Source organism: Mus pahari, chromosome 12, assembly GCF_900095145.1.
Source record: "Mus pahari chromosome 12, PAHARI_EIJ_v1.1, whole genome shotgun sequence".
In the NCBI taxonomy this organism is placed as follows: Eukaryota; Metazoa; Chordata; class Mammalia; order Rodentia; family Muridae; genus Mus; species Mus pahari.
In genome coordinates, this window is record NC_034601.1 from 1,368,927 (window position 1) to 1,390,012 (window position 21,086).

Sequence of the window (21,086 nt, forward strand, 5' to 3'; positions counted from 1 at the left end):
CACACACACACGCGCACACACACACACACACACCCCAGATGTGATGGCCCATGCCTTTAGTCCCAGCACTTAGAAGGCAGAGGCTGGTAGATTTCTGTGAGTTCAAGGCTAGCCTGGTCTACATAATGAGTTCCAGGACAGTCAGAGCTACTGGGTGAGATCTTGTCTCAGACAACTAAGTAAATAAAGCAATAGCTGAATGTAGACTTGCCATTCAGCCCCGTGCATCCTTCCTTACTCCTGGATCTAAACCCAAGAGAGAGTTAATGTGGCTTCTGTCTGCCCAATGTTATCTACAACATGAGAATTTAGAAAAATTCAGATGTCTACTGAACAAAGGGCAGATAGTTGACCCATCTGTATGGCTCAACTAAAATCAGGGGAAGCTCTGACGCCTGCTTCAGCAAGGATGAACCTTGCTGTCAGGACTCTCAGAGAAAGCTGCCATATACAAAGGATCAGTGAGTGAGTGGATACATTGATGTAAAATATCAGAGTGGAGGAATTCCCCAGAGTAAAAAGCAAATTCCACCAGGCTGGGGACTGGTCCAGGAGAGGGTTCAGGAGTGCTAAGGATGGTGTGTGCTGGGTGGGAGGCCCTGGGGGTTGGGGGTGATACAATGTTCTAGAATTACTTGTGCTGTTGACTGTACACAGGTATGAACACACTAAACCTGGGGAGTTGTATCCACTGAGTGAGTTGCAGACTCAGTTCATTTTGTCTCATGAAAGTGCTTTCTAAAGAGATTGGCTAGAAGGGCACAATAGCACACATCTGTTCCCAGAAGCTGAGAAACGGGGATTATTGTAAGTTCAAGGCCAGCCTGGATCAGAATTTTCTGGCTATGTAGGGAAATCTAGTGTGAGATTGTCTCACAAACAAACAACAACAACAACAGATAAATAACAAGAATCATTAGAGTGAGTCTGGGGTGTGGCTCCCTAATCGGCAGGGGCTGGATTCTGGCTTGCTGCCCTGGCTGTCTTGGACAGAAACACTGCTGGTCAAACAGCCCGAGGGACTGCCCTCATGCCAGGACCAGCCGACTACAACAGTCCGTAGACACCTTTAGAGATCCACACATTGATCAAAGAAGAACACCCCAGCCCTGAAGGTTCGCACACCTTCTGCTATCTCAAACTTCAGAGAATTGGCGCTCACCTGAAACCTTGTCTAACAAGGAGAGGGACGCACTTCCTGGATGGTTTAGCAGAGGGCTTGCTGTGATTGGTGCAAACACTACTTCATTTGCATGCGAGAGACTGTGATTGGTGCAAACACTCCCACACTTACAGGCTCTTTTAGCCTTTCTTGGGAGATCCCCTCCTGGGCTGCAGGTGCAGGGGGTGGAAGTGGGGACATCCTGACCCCAAGGCTCTGAGAGGCTGAGAGATGAGGCCAGATTGAGAAGACTGAAGGAGCCATTGGTGGCCCTGCCAACCCTAAGAAGCCAAACCACCAGGGCAGTGGCCAGCAGCAGGCAGCAGAAGGTGGCATTAGCATGCTAAGCTCTGGCCTCTCAGCATGCTACAGCTGGTACTATAGCTGGCTTCTCTGGTTCTGGGATTATATGGTTTGTTCTCAGGGTCAGGCAACCCCAGCTACCTGGAAGATGCCAAAAAATGCTTCCAGAGGCTGTTACCAGCGCATCGCTGAGCGGGCCCTTGTATGTATGACACCACTCAGGTATCCTGTTACCCTCTAAAATAAATGGCATTGTTTATTTTAATTTGTTTTTGATATTTATTTATTTATTTAATGTGTATGACTGTTTTGCCTGCCTGTATGTATGTCTGTGCATCACAGATGTTCAGTGCCCACAGAGGCCAGAAGAGGGCGTTGGAACCTCTGGAACCGGAGTTACAGACTGTTGTGAGCCTCTGTGGTGTTCCAGGAATCCAACCCAGGTCCTCCAGGAGAACAGTCAGCGCTCCCAACTGCCGAGCCATCTCTCCAGGCCACCATTATTTATCCTGCTTCACAGAAAAGCCATGAGATTTGCGTCTGGAACATTCTGTGCTTTTGCTCTCTGGGCTTGGGGTCTGAGTAAGAGAGAGATGACCATGTGTGTTCCCGTGAGAGCTGACCTGTTCCACGCCAGCAGTACAGGAATGTGGGGTGGAGCAGAACGCACAGGGAGGGGCCAGGGAACAGGCCTGGCAGGTTGGGCTTTTCGTCTCACTGATGAACCACACTGGGCATCCACTCCTGGTGGTGGCCCTGGTGGAGGCTGAGGTACAGCCCTTCCCACCCATCTCATCTCAGTTCTGTCCTGCCCACAGTTGGCAACCACCTGATTGGTCCAGAGAAGCCACTCACCGCAGAACGGTGCAGGGCTAGTAAGTGCCCCACTGAAAGGGCAGGTCAGGTCCAGCCTTCGCTTCCGTGCCCAGAAGTTAGTAGGAGTATGAGCGGTCAGGGAAGGTAGACATTGTCATTTGAAGGTGTCTCAGATGCCATCAACCCCATCTGCCCATTTCCAGAATTGCTTCAGAAATAAAGGCAAGTCCCAGGGTCACGTGGGGGACGGCTATGGAGGGGAAAGATCTGTGTCTGGAGCCAGATAGGGATGAGAGCCGAGCTGTACTGACAGTGGTACAGAGGACTGAAGCCGGGGCTTTACGCATGCTGGGTAAGTATTGTGCCCTGCGCTGTAGCCCCAACCTTCTTTTTTAGAGACAGACTCAAAGTTGGCAGGCTAGCCTTGACTCCTCACTCCACACCCAGGCAAGGCTTGAGTTTCCCCACTAGCTCTGGAGACAGTCCTGAACCACTATGCCCAGTGAGTTGTTCAACTAATAACCCTCGGTTTCATCGTCCCTTCAATATCCTGCTGCTCAGTTAAAGGTTGCGTCTGATATCTGAACTTGGGGCTCAAGGATTGAGGTGGGGTTCATAGCAGCATCTAACGGCAGATCTGTGGTCATTTATGCCCCTCAGTGGGGCACTACTGTCTGCCTGACCACACAGAGGGCATGCTCCTGGTGGCTTGTGGGTGGCTTGGCACCTCAGTAGGGCTCAGCAATAATAACGCGTCTGTGCTCCACCGGTCCTCTGCACTGTCCCTCCCTTCTAAAACGGCTATTAAAAATGGAATCGAGGTGGACACTGGTCCCCAGAGTAGCCACACACAGGCTCAGGTGGAAAATTCCTCGACAGCCGACAGAAGGGGGTGGAGAACTGGGAATTCAGTGCCACCAGGGACCTGGGGAGACAATAACATCAAGGAAGTTGGGAAAGATAGAACAAAGATGCAATGCACTTAAGGAACCATGGCTCCTTCCACATTTCTGGGGTTTCCCCCTGAAACTGAGAGGGGCCGAGTGAGGCCCATCAGACACCCATCTGTGGCAGTCAGGAAGGGAGTTGTCCTGAGAAGTGCCATGTGACAGTCTTGGCTCGGACTTCATGGTATGGGAAGAAACAGGATGGGGTCCGGGACTTCAAAGAGCCCAGAAACAGCCCTTTCAGCCCAGGTCTCCCTGTGGGTTGGCACTGCCTGCCAAGAGGGTCTTGCAAGCCCAGTGGGGTCCTCTTATGTCCCCCTTGCTTTTCCCTGGGTGGGGGAATGCCAGGTGCCTCCTTGGAGCCTGTGCTGGCTAATTAAGTCACCTGAGAGGAGGAAACCTCAATTTAAAAAATGCCTCCGTAAGATCAGGCCACAGGCAAGCCTGGAAGGCACATTCTTAATTAGTGACTGATGGGGGAGGGAGCCCATTGTGGGTGGAGCCATCCCTGGGCAGGTGGTGGTCCTGGGTCCTATAAGAAAGCAGGCTGAACAAGCTATGAGGAGCAGGCCAGTAAGTAGCAGCCCTTCGTGGCCTCTGCATCAGTTCCTGCCCTGTATGAGTTCCTGTCCTGATTTCCTTCATGAAAGAGTATGATGGAGAAGTATAAGCCGAAGGAGCCCTTTCCTCTCCAGGTTGCTTTGGTCATGGTGTTTCACCACAGTAATAGTAACCCTGACTAAGACAGAGCTCCAGGGCTGTGTCTGAGAACACGAGGACCTGACAAGGGCTTCCTGGGGCGAGCAGGAACAGGTATCTCTTTGTGTGCCTAGGATGTATCTGGAGCAGAGCAGCCTAGGGGGCGGGGCGGCCTAGGGGGCGGGGCAGCCTAGGGGGCAGGGCAGGGAGCCGCCAACTGTTAGAAGTTCGGTAGCTTCAGCCCTGCCTGCTTTGTGCTGGGGGACTCAGCTCTGACACTGCTTGCAAAGTGGGAAACTGGAGTTTGAGCCCAATGCTGTGTGATTTCATAGCATGGCCAGGACAGCCCGTCATTTTTTCAGGACAAGCAAAAGAGACAGGAAGAGGAACATCCGCTGGGTGTACCCAAACACAATCTCTGCTTGGGTGTCTTGAGAGATCATACCTGACCTGCTGATCCCCTGAACAACTGCAGTTTTATGCAGGGGCCACTGGAGGTTGGAGGACAATCCTTCCAACATGTAGGTCTGAAGGAACAAACTGAGGTCATCAAACTTGGTGGCAAGCATCTTTACTTGCCGAGCCGTGTGTGTGTGTGTGTGTGTGTGTGTGTGTGTGTGTATCCCCATACATCCTTGGTTGTCTCAGCTGCCTTCCCCCTGTTACTTGAAACAAGGTCATTCATAGCCTAAGACTTGACTGAGTAGTCTAGGCCAGCATGCTTCCAGGAGTCCATTGTCTCCACTGCACACTCCCCAGCCTCAGGATTATGGACAGGCACAAGATATGTGGGTGCAAGACACGACGCCCAGAGGGGTTGGACACACACTTGCTTGCTTTACTGGTGGAGCCTCTTTTGAGTTTGGGTTTATTTGGAAGGGGCTGGGTTTATTTGTTTGTTTTGAGACAGGGTTTCATTATTAGCTCAGGTTGGCCTGGAGCCGATGATCCCCCTGCCTCAGCCTCTCTATTGCTGAAATGTGGGGCTCCATCAGCAGATACTTCATAGAGCATGAGCAACTCCCAGGACTCTTTTCAAGATGAAGATATCTGAGGCACAGCAGATTTAAGGAACCTGTCCAAGGTCACACAGTTGAGAAGCTACAGTGTCCGGATTTGAATCTAAGTAGCCAGGCTCCAGAGCAACATCCCCAGTCCAAGGGGGACATCAATACTAACCCTAATCCACACCACCCCAGGCAAAGTGACAAGAGACACTCGGGACAGAAGGGTGAGACAGTCACCACCAGGAGTGTCAGGTAATTGACATCTTGTTGGCACCCTGGTCAGTAGATTAATCCCAGGTAACAGGCAAGGTGACAATCAGTGATGGTAAACCAGGCTGAGTCATTCTTTTAGATGTGACCACAAGGGACTCCGCACCTGTCCCTTTGAACAGGACTTTCAAGTGCAAGGAACCAGCAATGCAGGAACCTGGGCCACACACCCCACCCAGCGATGACACAGGCTCCCTCTCTGACCCTCAGGCCACCTGACAAGATGGATGTCATTGGTTCATACTGGGGTGGAATGTCGCTCTTCAGAGCAGGCTGGGGTATTGGGGGCCTCACAGATTCTCCAAACACATCTGCATGTCTTTGTGGTAGGACTGTGGTTTTTGTTTTTTGCTTTTTAATGTAGTTATTGTTATTAGGAACCGTTCTGAGAAAGAGTCTTCCTGTGCCCCTAGATTGGTCAGTAAACATCTACACTCACGACTGCAGCAGCCCAGCAGGTCCTCCCTACACATTTGATAACAACTCAAGGCATTTCACTTCTGCCCCCCCTTCTTGTCATCTCCCTTCCCCTGTCACAGACCCTGGGGACAGGACTTTGACCATAAGCCCCTGGAGATATGAGCTGTCGACAGACCATAAATTGCCTGGTCCAATTAATGCCTATATCCTGAGCCCCAAGCTTATGCAAGCCCTAGAATTAAGGGTTGCAGAAGGGCCCACCCTACAGATGAGTAAATCTTTATTGTCCTAAACTTTATAGGTTATTAGGGAGGGTTAAGAAAACACCCCAATGACTATAATTAGGAACATTACCTAGGCCAGAGTATTTTCAGCCTCATTAGTTCCTATTCAGGTCTCCTAATCCAACTTGTTTGTTTGTTTGTCTGTTTGTTTGGAGGAACAGTTTTGCTACTGTAGACCAGGCTGATCATGAATTTGCAAACTTCTGCTTTCAGCCTCTTGAGTGCTAGGATTACAGGTGCTCTTCTGATCTAAAATTAATTGTGGAGAATATAACTCAATCCAATAAAAAAGGGAGTAAAGAACAAAGAAATGAAAAAGGGAAGCACTATAAATGTCAGAGCAGCAGAGTGGGCCCAAGCACACTGGTCACCACAATAAACATAACTGAGTTAAATTCTCCAATTAAGGGACTGGGGATCTAGCTCAAGTTGATGGCATGCTTGACTAAGATGCATAAAGCCTGTGGTTTCAGTTCTTGGTTTCATCATGCCTCAGAACTTGGGCGTGATGTTTCATGGTTGTAATTTCAGAATTTGGGAGATGGAGGAAAGAGGATCAGGAGTACAATATAATTTTTACCTACATCCAAAGTTCAAGGCCAGCCTGGGCTACCTGACACCGTGTCTGTTCAAAGATAGATGTCCCTCCCTGGGACTCACAGAAATCCACTTGTGTCTGCCTTTCAAGTATTGGGAATGAAGGTGTGCATCACCACTCTGGCTTGTATGACATGTAAAGGTATACCTAAAACTATGTGATATAGGAAAGATAAGCATAAAGGAACAGAAGGTGACATTCCAGGAAGCTACCACTGAAAGGGGAAGTATAATCTACACACCCCTAAAAACAGGACAGAGCATGACATCAATATCACTGCTGTGATTACTCCTGACTGCACAGCCCCGGATCAGAGGCAATTGCCTCGAAAGGTTCTGATTTAATTAGTCTGAGATAAGATAGATCCTGGCAGACCTCCTCAGGGTTTTCTCAGATACAGCCAGGGCTGAGAACACGGAACTGAAACACACCAACTGTTAAAGCGGAGCAACAGGAATGAGAAAAAAATCCCAAGTCTCCACCAGAAGGAAATCTTAAGAGAAAGCCACATACAGGTGGTGTTCAATAAATACTAGATTGATTGGCCAATTGACCGATACTTTCCCTACTAGAAACTTCTGTGGTAATTAGACAGTCAGTTCCCCCCACACCCAGTTATTAATCCTGGGGAAGTCAACCCTACACTGTGTGGGTTGCTGGGGCAATAATTCCTGTTCTGTTATTAAAGCCAGAACTGTTTCTGCCCAGGGAAGGCCACCACTCCTGGCTTCCAGGCCTCCAGTTCTCATTACAGACACACAAAGGTCACATCACGAATCTAGTCTTGAAGGTTCCTCTGGTATTTACAGGACTCAAGCTGACGATGGTGCCTCTGGCTGCTAGGATGTCATTCTGAGTTAGAGTTAAGTCATCACAACCCAGTTGAGCCAGCAGAATAGTACCAAAAAGAAGTGGTCATTCTGTGTCTGCCACCAGGACGGAGTGGGTGTCCTTTCATGGTCATATTCACAGATTCTCCTTAAAAAGAAATAAATGGCCAGGCGTGGTGGCGCACAACTTTAATCCCAGCACTTGGAAGGCGGATTTCTGAGTTCAAGACCAGCCTGGTCTGCAAAGTGAGTTCCCAGACAGCCAGGGCTATACAGAGAAACCCTGTCTCGAAAAACCAATAAATAAATAAATAAATAAATAAATAAATAAATAAATAAATAAATAAAAACCAATAAATACATAAACAAATAGAAATAAACGGTCATTTATATCAATTATTTCCCAGTCCCCCTCTCAGGAGTATATAATTTCATTATTTCTCTCTGTGTGGCTGTTTTGCTTGCATGTACCTCTATATACTACAAGTGTGCCTGGTGCTTAAGGGGGTCAGAAAAGGGTACTGGACCCCTGGAACTGAAGTTGCATAAGGTTGTGAATCACTATGGGTACTAAGAGCTGAACCCCAGGCTTCTGTAATAGCTGCAATGTTCTTAACTGCCGAGCCATCTCTCTAGCCCACCATTTATATTTTTGATACATCTGTTTGTCTACATTCAAATGTTAGCAATAAAATTGCTTTTCGTCTTTTTCATCTTCATTGCTATTGATAGCTGTCTTTGTTTTGAGATAAGGTCTCATTACGTGGCATAGATTAGCCCTGAGCTCGCAATCTTCCCGCCTTATCCTCCCCAGTGCTAGGAATGCAGGCCTGCCTCACCACAGCTGGCTGCTGTTTGTGCATTTCTAAACCTATTAACTCTCTCTCTCACCTTTCATCCACTTGGTTTGCAAGCCCAGCAAATTGTATCCCTGTGAGGATACAAAGTGTCTCTTAAAATCTGCTCTGAATTGATCTTTATCAGTCCATCATCTGACAGCCCTTGGGCTCTGCTTAGACGCTCCCGTCTCCCCCTCCTCCTTATGTTTCAGTACCTAGTGCCCTTCACTGTTACCCCGTGCTTTACTCTGTCCCCTCCCTAGTGCAGGTCAGAGACCCGATGGGGGTGCGACACACTGCTCAGGATTTCCATTGTTCCCTGGCCTCTGATCTGATGGCCGCTCCAATTCTTACATTCATGATCCAGTGGGCTACCACACAAACCCAAACCACACCAAGGTAAGACTGACTGATTTGAGACAATGTGCAGGTGGTTGTGTCCCAGTACAGAGGCTTTCGAGGGCTCCCCCCCCCCCCGGGAACCCAAGTAAATCAGGGAGAAGGAAAAGGGCACTTCAGGCAGGAGGCACAGCCTGGCCAAAAGCCTAGTGGCTGGCTGGGAGCAGCATGGAGACAGGATAGGCACTCACCCTGTGTGGGGTGGTGTTTGCCAGCATCCCAGAAAAGTCAAACCAGCGGAACATCATTATCACATGAGGCAGTGGCCATGCCTGCAGCAGGGCGACAGACCATCTATTGGGTTCAAACAGGGATGGCCAAGGGCCAGCTGCAGGCATCCAGGCCCCAAGAGTCCCTTTTGGGATGTGAGTTCTGGAGGCAGCAATGGGGACCCATTTAAGAGAGGACAGGACAACAGGAGGCCTCTCAGACTTGGAAGGCTGCGACTAAAAATGCAGAAAGAACAAAGCCCCGGGGCCAGTTCCCTCTTTTGGCTGCCCAGACAGACTGAGGCAGGCAGGAGGGCACAGACAGCCAGGGAGGTCCCACACTGCCTACAGGGGGTTGTTGTACCCTGGCAGTGCCTGATTCCCATCCCCTCAGCTTTGGGTAGTAACTAACACTGCTGAGCCATGCTTCCCTCTCTCTCTCCAGAGGCTGGTCCTTGACAGTGCCTGGGTCTTTAGCAGTACTTCCCGTAGGCTGAGTCCAACTCTGTCCTAGATCTCTTCATGGGCCAAAGTGGCTCCTAAAGGCAATCTCAACACATGGGAAGCTCAGGCAGGAGAACTCAGAAGTTCAAAGCTAATCTGGGCTATGTAGTTAATTGGGGGTCAGTCTGGGTAACAGAATGAGTTGAAGCCAGCCTGGGATTTATGGTGAGTTCAAAGTTACCGTAGGCTATATAGTAAGTTGAGACCCTGCCAAAATACACTCCCCCACAATCCTACAAATAAATAGATTAATTAAGCAATTACTTTAAAAATGGGACAGGGGGAGTGGCAGAGTCTGAAGCCCTGGGGGTCAACATTCAGTCACCTGACTGGAAAGTCTCCGAACTAGACTGCCATCATTCTCAGGCGTGGGGGAGGGATTCCTCTTCTAGGACCCCTGTGCCCCAGTAGAGGCCTCTTGTGAGCTGAAGGTGCTCATTCACATTCAGCCTCAGTGTTCCCCTCTGGGAAATGGGACCCAGCCCATGTGGTGGGTCAGACTGACACCTCTTACCATATTCTAGCCATGTGGCCCTTCTTTGGCAGGCACAGGGATGCGGCAGGCAGTTTACTGTGCCCAAGACACCCAGGTTCTTATGTTTTGCTGACAGGCCCTCCCTTAAGTCATTCTCCTTCTAGTTGCTATGCATCAGTGGGTGCGTGCACAGCCTACTTGAGTCTGCTGCCTGGCAGGCTTCTAGACTTAGGACCATGTCCCTCTTAGCAGTGTGTGATGGCTCTCCCCTCTGAGACTGAACCAGAGCTGGGCTATCATGGAGTCACTTTGCTGATCTACCAGTAGTTGGTCCAAGAGGGGGCTGTAACCCTGCTCCTGTTACTCAGATGATGAGCCAGGTTCCTAGAGACAAAGTGACCTCTGCAAGGGCACACAGCTCAGAAGAGGCACACTGCACTTGAACTCATGACTAGTGGTCATCAAACACTGCTCTTAGAGACCAAGGTGGTCAGGGTGCCCCAAGACGTTCTTCTTGCTAGTCCCCTCCTTACACACAGGCTCCTCTCACTGGGCCAGGGCCATTCGTGATGGTTACTCTTGATTGTAAACTTGATAAGATCTAGCATCATTTTGGAGACAAACTTTTGGGCATATTTGGCAAGGAGTTTTGAGACTGGGTTAGCTGAGGAGGGAAGATCCACCCTAAATCTAGTCAACACTATATTTATGGGGTGGAGTCCTTGACTGAGGAGTAAGGAGAAAGCGAGCTGAGCACCAGCCAGCATCCATCCTGTCTCTGCACACTCAGGTCAGGGTGTCCAGCAGCCTCACACTCCGGCTGCCATTGCCTCCCTACAGACAGTGTATCTTAGAACTGTGAGGGAAATCCTCCCTCCCTTAAGTAGGGTCTGTCAGGCATTTTGCCACACAGTGAGTAACTAAGACAGCTTTCTTTCTTTCTTTCTTTCTTTTTTTAAAGATTTATTTATTTATTATATGTAAGTACACTGTAGCTGTCTTCAGACACTCCAGAAGAGGGCGTCAGATCTTATTACAGATGGTTATGAGCCACCATGTGGTTGCTGGGATTTGAACTCCGGACCTTCAGAAGAGCAGTCAGGTGCTCTTACCCACTGAGCAATCTCACCAGCCCCTAAGACAGCTTTCTTGCAAGCAGACTGGATGGGGCTAGGAGAGGCTGTGCTGGTCAGGCTGGGGTGGGGGAGGGGCAGCACGACCGGAGGTGGGCATGTGAGATCCGTTCTATTTAGTTTTTTAGACAGGATCTTTCTGTGATGTAGCCCTGGCTGGTCTGGAACTCACAGAGATCACTCATCAAGGTCACGTGTTTGTCTTTGGATTCAGTGTGACCCCAAAGTCAGATCTTAAATGCGTCACTCAGACACCTCTCCCAGGAAGACTTCCCTGATGCACTCTGACCTGACAGCCTCACATACACCATTCCAGAACACAGAGTGGGTGGGCTGGAGACCCATTCTGACCCACCAGTCACATGGTCATACCTGTGTTTAAGCTTGACCTCATCTTATCTCCCCTACGTGATGCCAACAATTGTCAAGGTCTCCTCCCTCAGCTTTGCTCCGCCCACGGGAGTATCCTGGTTTGTTCCTGGGATTATAGTAGGTGCCTTCTCTGCACTCATATGTTCACACAGGCTCTCATGCAGCTTAGGCTGGCTTCAATCCCTCTGTGTAAGCAGGAATGGCTGTGAACTTCTGACCCTCCTGCCTTCACATCCTAAGTGCTGGAATGACAGGCATGTGCCACCATGCCTGTTTTTACGTAGTTCTGTGAATCAAACCTAGGGCTTTATGGATGCCAGACTAGTACTCTACCAACTGATCTACACCCTAGCCACACACCCCTGCATTTGTTTATTCATCATCATCACCACCACCATCATCATCACTATCACCATGACATGTTGATGGTCCCTCTGATTCTCACCCTTTTCTCTAGGTTATTTCATTTCTTCCTTAGCCAATACTCACAGGCAGATGCTCTGTTATCCCCATTCCAGGTAAGAAAGTGGCTCAGAGAGGTCAAGAACCCCCCACTAAAGTTGCACAGCCAACAGAGTGTGAGCATGCACTCTACGGTACCTTCCTGTTAGTCTAGATGCTATCCGCAGTGACCCGCACCAGCAAGCCTGACCCTGTCATTAGCTCAGGTGTGAACACCAACTTCCACACCTGTCATTAGGAACCAGGGTGACAGGAGCATCAGGGTTCACACCCTGCCCAGAACCCCTCAACCCATGTCATCTGCTAGACGGCAGACAAACAGGGAGGGGGCACCTCTGTTCTCTGACAGGGATTTGTGTTGTCCACAAATGGCTGCCTGGGCAGAAAGGTCCTGACTCAGGACTGCTGGGTCTCCTGAGCTTGGGAAGGCACTAATAACTCTTGTTTGGGGACTTCTGGTATGTTGAGACTTTGCTTTCCAGGCCCTTTATTCTACTGAAATACTTAACAGGCAGGGAAACTGAGGCTCAGAGCTTCGCGCCAGTGTAGCAAAACCAGGACGAGCAGCAAGGCTTCTTCTGTTCCCTGGACCTGAGTTCCTCCCCATCTTCCCTCAGATTGTCTCCTTCCCTCGGATTGCAGGAATAACTATGGGGGCACTCCCTATGGCCAGCAATCATAGTTGAGAAAACACACACACACACACACACACACACACACACACACACACACACACACTGTGCTTGCTACAAGGCTACAAGGCTGGCCAGGCATGAGTCAGTGCTGCAGAGTTTCTTGTAATCCCTAGTTCTGAGAGGCTGAGGCAGGAGGATGGAGTTTAAGGCTAGGCTGAGTTACACAGTGGTTTCAAGGCAAAACTGAGCTACACAGCAAAAGCCTGGAGAGAGAGAGAGAGAGAGAGAGAGAGAGAGAGAGAGAGAGAGAGAGAGAAGCACTAGACTTCTCTACCCCACAGTTTAGTAGGAGCTAATCCTCCAGACAGGGGGTGGGGACAGGGGGTACCCTGAGCTAGGAAACCATGAAGAGGTGTCTGGTCTCTACTCAGGGCTGGGTGACCACAAGAGGTGCATGGCCAAAACTGTCAAAAGCTGCCAGCCAAGGACTAGTGCCTAGACCAGGAGGCAGGCAAGACTCTGGTACCTAACCAGCAGGTTCTCAGAGTCCCTGTGGCTGGGAAGGATGGAGAGCCTTCTTCCTTCCCCTTCCCCGTTCCTTTGCCTTTGCTGTTAGGTCCAAGCCCAGGCACTCCAGGCTGGAGGGCTGCAGTGTGGGGGTGGGGCTTGGCCCAGCTCCTGGGATGTGTGACTCTCCTCCTGGTGAGGACCACAGGGGCCTGACCCCTTGTGGGGCTGGCACAGAGTGTGTCCAATTGTGCAATACTCAAGGGAGCAGCCCAAGGACTGGATGGGACCCCAACTGGCTCTACAGCCAGCTGGATCAGCCACAGAGGAACAGTATGAAGGGCCCTGCCCAGCCTCTGGGGTTGTGAAAGACTGAAAGACAGGGTTGATGTGGAGAAGGCTGGAGAGGGGAGGGGACTGCAGAACAAGGGAAGAAACTACGCTGAGCTTCCAACAGCCCTGTCAGCCGGACTACAGGAAAGCAGACTTTCAGAAAACATAAGAATATGCAGGCCACACACCAGGCTGCAGTGCCCAGGGCACCTGTCTCAGTAGGTGGGTCTGGGTTGAAAGGCAGAAGCAGCCAGTGGGAAAGCTCTGGGCCCAGAATCTCTTGTCTTGCCTCCATCTGGAGTCTGGGGAGTGGGGAGGAACTGTTCCTGGGCCAGTGGAGGAGTCCAGCTAGATGCTGAGCCAGGTGAGCGGTTTGTCACGTCTCATCTGCCTAAAGTTATTTGGAGGGACCACCCCCACTTCCTCTAGAGGGATGTCAAGGCAGAGGAACGAATTCCACCCCTCAATCTCAGCAACTTTACCAGTTTCCCCCAAACCGGTTATTAAGCGAATGAATACATTAGGCTTATCAAAACCGACGTGGGCTGTCTCTCCATCCAGACACATCAAGACATGTCATTCGCTTCTCGGGCGGCCCTGAGAACTCAGAGATCGCAGACGCGGCCAGTTTCGGGGATGGGGGTGGGGGGTGGGGAAGCTCCAGGAGCCACACCCCTGAGAAATCACGCAGTGAGAAATTGGTCTGTCTCCACCCAGCCGGGTCGAGCGGGAGTCTAGAGAGCCTGAGATTGCCTTAGCATGGCCCCCGGGGCCCCAGGACCCATCGCGGTCTCTGAGTGCTCCAGCGCAGGCAGGCAGGTGCAGCCGGGGATAGGTGGCTCACCCTCGGAGCCACCAGATCTCGCAGCCCAACGCCAGCAGCAGCACCTGCGCGGTCTACAATTCCCTCAGGGGATCACCCTACATACAACTTATTTTCCGAGTCCCAGGGTGGAAACACAACGTTTCATGACCGAGATTCCAGCTTCAGGACAACCCCACAGCTTGTACTCCTTACTCAAATCCCCATCATCTAGGCACCCTAAGTAGCGTATCATGGGGCTCTAGAGTCACTCTTGGTGCCCCCTCCTAGCAGGCAGAACTTTCCAGTTACAGAGGAACCTCCACACAGTGTACCCACGCATCCCCACTCCTGGCTCAGCCCTAGGTCTCCCTCATCCTAACCCAGGACGCCCCCTCACCTCCGCGTCTGCACCGTTGGGCTGTATTTGCCTTTGTTTCTCTTCCTGAAGAGCGAGTGCATGGTGGCGCTTGGGACAGAGGGACTTGGAACGCGGCGACGGGCCCGGCGCGCACCGAAAGCGGGCGGCGGGCGCAGGTGAAAGGCGGCGGCGGAGGCGGCAGCGGCGCGCGGAGCCCCGTGTGCCGAGGGCCGGGGCTCTGGGTCACTACAGGAACAGGGCGGGGCGATCGCCGGCCACTTGCTTGCCTGCCGCACCCCGGGAAGGTGGCGCTTACCTTGCAGGCGGGGCTTCGGACGCGCTCCCTGGGTCCCCGCCGGACACCGCCCCTGTTGCCCGGTACTGCAGAGGCTGCGCAGCCTGTCGCCAGAACCTGGACGACCAGGCCACCTGCGCTAGGCCGCGCCCATCGTGCACATACAGCCTGGCGCGCCCTCTGGCTGAAGGGTTTACCTGGGCAATCCCAAAACACCATGACACTCCTCTTGTGATGAGCCACAGGTGGAACTTCAGACAGGTGTAGGAGCCCCGAGGTGGAAGTGGGGTCTCTGCTCCCGGCAATGTCAACAGATCACCCTCAGAGGGACTGGCGATGGCCATAGCCACAGCACGCTACTGAATTGGATTCTTGTGGCCACCTATGGCCAGTTAGGACTTCTCTGAGGGTTGTTTTACTTACTGCCTCAGTTTCCTCCTTGGCCAAGGGAAGATAACGACAACCCACATCCGGAAAGGCTATAGGAGATTCCTGTAGCTAATTCACCAAAGAGCTTGGCACACAGTGGCGACTCCAGCAGGCAGGAAAGCATTTGGGGAGGACATAAATATCCCTTGAAACGTTCATAACCGCGGGGCCCTGGCATGATAGAGACTTCATGGTGGATCATAGAAACTTTATGAAGAAATCAATGTTGCATAGTCTTGCCCGCATGTCCTGGAGCGAGCCTGGGCTGGGGGCTGTTGGAAATGTGGAGCTTTGCCCATTCGGATCTGTACCCGCATCTCACGAGCTCACGAGCTGCCGCAAGGGACGCAGCTCTGGTTTTGTTGGCTAATGGAAAACTGAATCTGGGTAGGAGCTAGAGTGAATGAGAGACAGCTGAGAGGACTCAGTGCCACCCTGGGTCGGGGTGTGTGGGAGCCCATCCGGGGAGAGGCAAGCTGCAGTGACTCCAGACAGCCAAAGGGCTTACAGTTCATGTAGGAGAGATGACATCTTGAGAGTAGAATGGGACAGCCACTGTGGGACTTGCTCACACTGTCAAGAGACTGGAGATCCAAGCTCAGCTGTCTGACTCCAGTCTCTGTCCCACAGGATAAGAATAAGGAGGTTGGTGTTCAGGGCTGGGGGGCTCAGTAGCTAAGAGAACACCCTGCTCTTGAGCGGGCCCTGTTAGTTCCCAGAACCCATTAGGCAGATGTAGCACCAGGGGATCCGATGACTTCCTCTGGGCTCCCCAGGTGCCCACTCTCATGTGCACACACCATGCACACACCACACACCACGCACATATATAAATATATGTTATAAAATGTAAATAACTTTGGAGGTTAAGAAAAGATGTTCAGCACCCGAGAGTTGGTGGGTGGGAATACCTGTACAATATGCCTTTGTATACACAGAAGGCTTCTGGAAGGATCCATGAGAAACTGTTAGCCTTGACCCGCTGAGGAAGAATGAGACTCTTCACAGGGGAAGGAGGGGGGTAGCCAGGATAGACTAATGTTTAGATCTTTACTCAGTCTCTTTTCAGTTGTGGGGTACAGTGAGTCCTTTTGCTTCTCTGGCCTCAGTTTGTCCCATCTGTGAAGTGGGTATAAAAGGCAGAGTCACCACCATGGGGTGAGATCCTTCTCAGTGAGCCTCTAGCACAGCCCGATTGTGATTAGACAGAGCTCAGTGACAGCAGGGATGTGTCCTTTGCTGCAGGCTCATTGGATGCTGGGGACAGCTCTGACTGAAACTGCAAACACTCAAACCCCTTTCTCAGCGACTCCCGGGTGGCTGTGAAGTGGCCTGAATCAGGAGCTCCAGGGGGCCTTGCAGGACAACCACACTGACAGAACCTTAGGGTCTCATCCCTGATGATCTGTTCTGAGTGTTCCCTACGAGGTGAAGCCCCTCAGCAAACCTGCTCAGGGGGCACTTGATATCTTGGCCCTTGCTCGTGGGAAGGGAGCCAGATTCTGAAAGCCACAGTGCCTGTCAGGTCTGTGGCCACCAGCTGTAAGAGCCCAAACTCTAGAATCCCTATCTCTACCCACCATAGCATCCACTCTCAGGCTCAGGGCAACTGGCTTGGTGCCCACTGACTTGGCTGGGCCCCGGCCCAGGAGTGTTGGAGGGAATTAACAGATTAGGGCAGGAATTCAACTTGGCCCTCACCCACTTGCTCACTCCATGTTCTAAGGGCTGGTGCAGCTGTGTGTGCATGCATGGGTATGTATGCACGTGTGTATGCACATGTGTTCCACACACAGCTGAGGACAGGCAGGATGGAGCTGGGGATCTGCCCTCACTCGTACATCCTCTGGGGGGGATCCAGATGGGGTTAGTTCGGCACTGCCAAGCTGTCTCCTGCCAAGTGACTCATCCCCTCTGCTGTGGCGGGGGCGGGGAGGCCAGCAGGAGGATTGCGTAGGTACTTGTTCCAGGACGGTTGAACATCATTGAGGCGGCACCTGCAGGGCCATGCAGTGCCCAGCAACCAGTGACCCTTGGCCTGCCATACCTGTCTCTTTCCAAAGCTGGAACGAGGGCTCTGTTTCATTGTTGCAAGGGTCACCCACATCCTCTCTGTGCTCAATATTTCCCCAGATGTTGGAGAGGAATGTACACTCCAGGCTCCCTCACTTTGAACCAGTCTGAAACAGGAAGAACAGCATTCTCTCAGTCCGGGAACAGAGGGCCCTGCTTACAGGACCAGGATGGAGCCTTCTTCTCCCAGGGTGGAGGCCCAGGGCCATTCTCATGTGGGCTAGGCCCTCTGTCGTCTATATGGCTCCACAGTCACCCAAGGAATCTTACTTACATATAGATTCCTGCCAGGCATGGTGGCGTAGACTTGTCACTTCAGTTGAGGCTGAGGCAGGAGGATTAAAACTTCAAGGCCTGCCTTAGCGCCAGAGTAAGTTCAAGGCTACCCCAAGTGACTGACTTAATAAGACCCTGTCACCAAGCAAAAGTTAAAAGAGCTGGGGGTAGAGGTCAGTGGCCTTTGGCTTGCCAGGCACGTGCGAGGTCCTGTGTTCAAGCTCATGTTTCTTTTCCTGGGATTGTGGGTGAATTTGGTCAGCACCACACTCTAACCACTGAGATTAACAGCCAGATGGAAACTCGTCTCAGTGAGTAGCCACCCTCAGGAGCACTGAAGCAGGGGGTTTGGGGCTATCTGGAAACCTCAGGTCAAAGCCAGCCTGGGACTGTGTCCTGGCTGTGTGATCTCAAAGGTGACTTAACCACCCCGACTGTTTCACCTAATACACGGGGGGCAGCCAGTGCCAAGGGATGTGTTCAGAGCTCGGACTCCCACAGGGCAGGAGGGGGCTGGCTCAGCTTCGCCCTCTATTGTGTAACAAATATTTACTTTTCTTTCGGGACAATTCTTGGGATGGAAAGTCAACTCACATGGGCTGATTCATACCTCCCCCTGAGCTGGGGCCCCGGAGCTCCCCATAGTTCATCTTGGCAAGAGGGGAAGCTGAGCTCTGGAAACAGGCACAGAAGAGGGTCCAAGGTGACTCACTGAGTCCTCTTACTCCTGAGTCACCCCTGGAGTATTCACTTCAGGCCCTCACCCGCGGGGGCCCCCCCGGCAGCCTCCCCCTGTCTGATGGATACCCCACCCTGTGGTCACTTCAGGAAGACAGGCTCCCATGACTCTCTGCTCCCCTCCCTAGACTCAGGTATGCACCTGTACCATTGTGTATGCTGCCAAAATATGGAGACAACTCCCACTTCGGTTGAATTGCTCTGATCCTCAGGGCCCTGGCCCCCTCCCTATATGGCCTAGCTGCAGACCAGTGACCCTGAAGCTCAGACACCCCACTGCGGGGCTGTCCCACAGGCTGGTGACCCTGGAGCTCAGACACCCCACCGGAGGGCTATCCCTGGGCCTCTCAGATTCACCATGAGGGCTTCTCTGTAAGGAAGCCACCCCATCAGGGCAGAGTGGCTCTAGGTGGGGCTAAACAGGCTCTGCCAGGCACAGTATCCCTGCAGGGCAGACTGCCCAGCCTCCCGTCCACGCCCATGCTTCTTCCTGCCTGCTGCCTGCTCCTCCCCTTCTGGGCCGTGCCAGGCTCATGCAGAGCAGACCAGTAGAGCCACATTCTTGGGCAAGTGTCTCGGGTGTGAATGACCCTGGGGCTGGTCAGGTCAGAGGGTCAGGGCCTTGTTCCCTCCAGTGCCCAAGTGATAGATGAGTAAGGCTACAAAGGGGCAGAACAAGAAACCTAACCAAGTATTAGTTTGAAGCCCTTCTGACTTCAAAAGCCTGCTTAGCCATGCCCTGGCTGCATGACTTTGGGGAGGGAGTTGGCCCACTCTGTTAAATGAGAAGAACTTGGGAACTGAAACGTTCAGTCTGAGCTCCTTTGTTTCCTTGTGTTGTGAACCTGAGCAAGTATCTTCAACTCTCTGAACCCCGGTTTTCACATCTGCAAAATGGGAGCACCCTGATACAAACTCCATGGACTCAACGAAGAGACGTAAAACAAAGACAGATGATGCAAAAGCCATCCTCACAGCCATCTGACACAGCTGCCTGACCCTGATGGAAACGAAGGACAGGCTACCGCTCTCTCGGCTTCTCAGCGGTAGCTGTTTGATCATGACGTGCCTCTCAAGTCCCTGGAGATTCAGGACTGTGTGCTGGACCAGGCCCTCGTTCCCGTGGCATTAAGCACTTGCTGGACGTAGACTGTGTGATCAGTGTTCTCACCGAGTGAGTGAGTGTGGTCCCAGGGAAAATCCCCAGAGCACTGGACAAGAGTTAGTGTCCTGAGTCAGACTTACGATGGAAGAGAAGCAGTTTTGTTATCCATCCATCCATCCATCCATCCATCCGTTCAATATTGGCTTGTTTATTTATGGGCAGAATCTCATGCAGCCCAGTTGGCTTCAAGTTCCCTTTGTAGGCCAGGCTAGCTTCAAGTGCATTCTACAGCTGAAGTTGACCTGGAATTTCCAATCCTCCTGCCTTTACCTTCTAACTATTGAAATTACAAGCACGCCTGTCTTATGTAGTGCCAGCAATGGCACTTGGGATTTGTTTTACTGTTAGGTAAGCACTCTATCAATTGAGCCACATCCCCAGCCCATCACACCATCCAGTATTTATTGAGAAGATATTATTTGGCTCCTCAGTATGTGATATCAGGGTGGAGCCCTCAGAGGGCTTGCTGTGGAGAAGCAGGGTGAGGGTAGGAGATGAAGCAGGGACAATGCACACAGACACTGCTGAGTGCTGGTGTGTGTGTGTGTGTGTGTGTGTGTGTGTGTGTGTGTGTGTGTGTGTGTGCTGGAACACTGTGGGTCAGACTCGAAGCTGAGGGTGGAGGGGAAGAAGAACCTCAACTCCAGGCACCCCAGGTCCCTCGTGTCCTCCTGCATTACTGGCATTTCCATGGCAACCAGGCTTCCCCCCCCCCTTTGCTGGGGAAGGGCAGAGTACCTAAATCGCTCATGTGCAATGGTCCTTGTAGGTCGCACCCGATGTATGTCCAGCCCAGGAGTTATGACAACAAACAAGTGAGGAGATGATGGGACAGGCAGTCACATTGTTTTTCTCTCTGTTTATGCATTTAGATATTCTGGTGTGTTTGGGTGCATAAGTATGCATGGGTGCATGTGCACATGTGTGTGTGCATGTGGAGGTAACCTGGCATGTTCCTCAGGCATTGTCTCCCTTGGTTCAGTTAGCTTTTGTTTCTTTGTTTTTTGTTTTTTTTTTTTGTTTTTTTTTTGTTTTTTGTTTTTTTTTTTTTTGGAGACAGGGTTTCTCTGTGTAGCCCTGGCTGTCCTGGAACTCACTCTGTAGATCAGGCTGACCTCGAACTCAGAAATCCACTACCTCTGCTTTCCGAGCTTTTGGATTTTGTTGTTGTTTGTTTCTTTGTTTAATTTGTTTGTTTTTATTTTGGGGGGGGGAGGTTGCTTTGTTTTGTTGAGATCGGGTCTCTCACGCTGACCTGGTTAGAGGGATTCGGTTAGATGACCGAGTCAGAGAGCTCCCAGAGAGCTTTGCCTCCTAGCAGAACTACAAGTGTGCCTCACCAGCCCCATTTTAAAAAGGTGCTGTATTTTCAGTGTACGTGAACAAGTGTTTGTTGGTGTTTCTATGTACCGCATGTGCGCCTAGCGCAAGAGAGGGAGCCGACCTCCAGAACAGTGAGAGGGCGCCGAGGGCGCCGATATCCGGAACAAGGGTGGAACAATGGTCTCAGTCAGTTCCCAGCTGCCCCGTGGGTACTGGGAAAAGACCCTGGGTCCCCTGCAAGAGCAGCATATTGCTCTGAACTGCTAAGCTAGCCATCTCCAGCCCCAGCCCTAATTTTAAAATCAGGTCCTCATGCTTGCATGGCCCATATTTTACGGACTGAACGGTGTTCCCAGCCCATCACTTAAAAAGGAGAGAGCCGGGCGTGGTGGCGCACGCCTTTAATCCCAGCACTTGGGA

At 51.6% G+C, this 21,086-nt stretch overlaps 1 protein-coding gene across 1 annotated transcript in view; it reads right to left on the reverse strand.

Annotated features, from left to right (window-relative positions):
* Ppl (periplakin) overlaps window positions 1-14,583 on the reverse strand; it is a 45,366-nt gene extending 30,783 nt beyond the window's left edge. The window contains exon 1 of the mRNA XM_021209542.2: window positions 14,407-14,583. Coding sequence (XP_021065201.1) covers window positions 14,407-14,468 — 62 coding nt within the window. The 5' untranslated portion in view covers window positions 14,469-14,583. The remainder of the gene's footprint in view (window positions 1-14,406) is intronic.
* Between the last annotated feature and the right edge of the window lie 6,503 nt (window positions 14,584-21,086).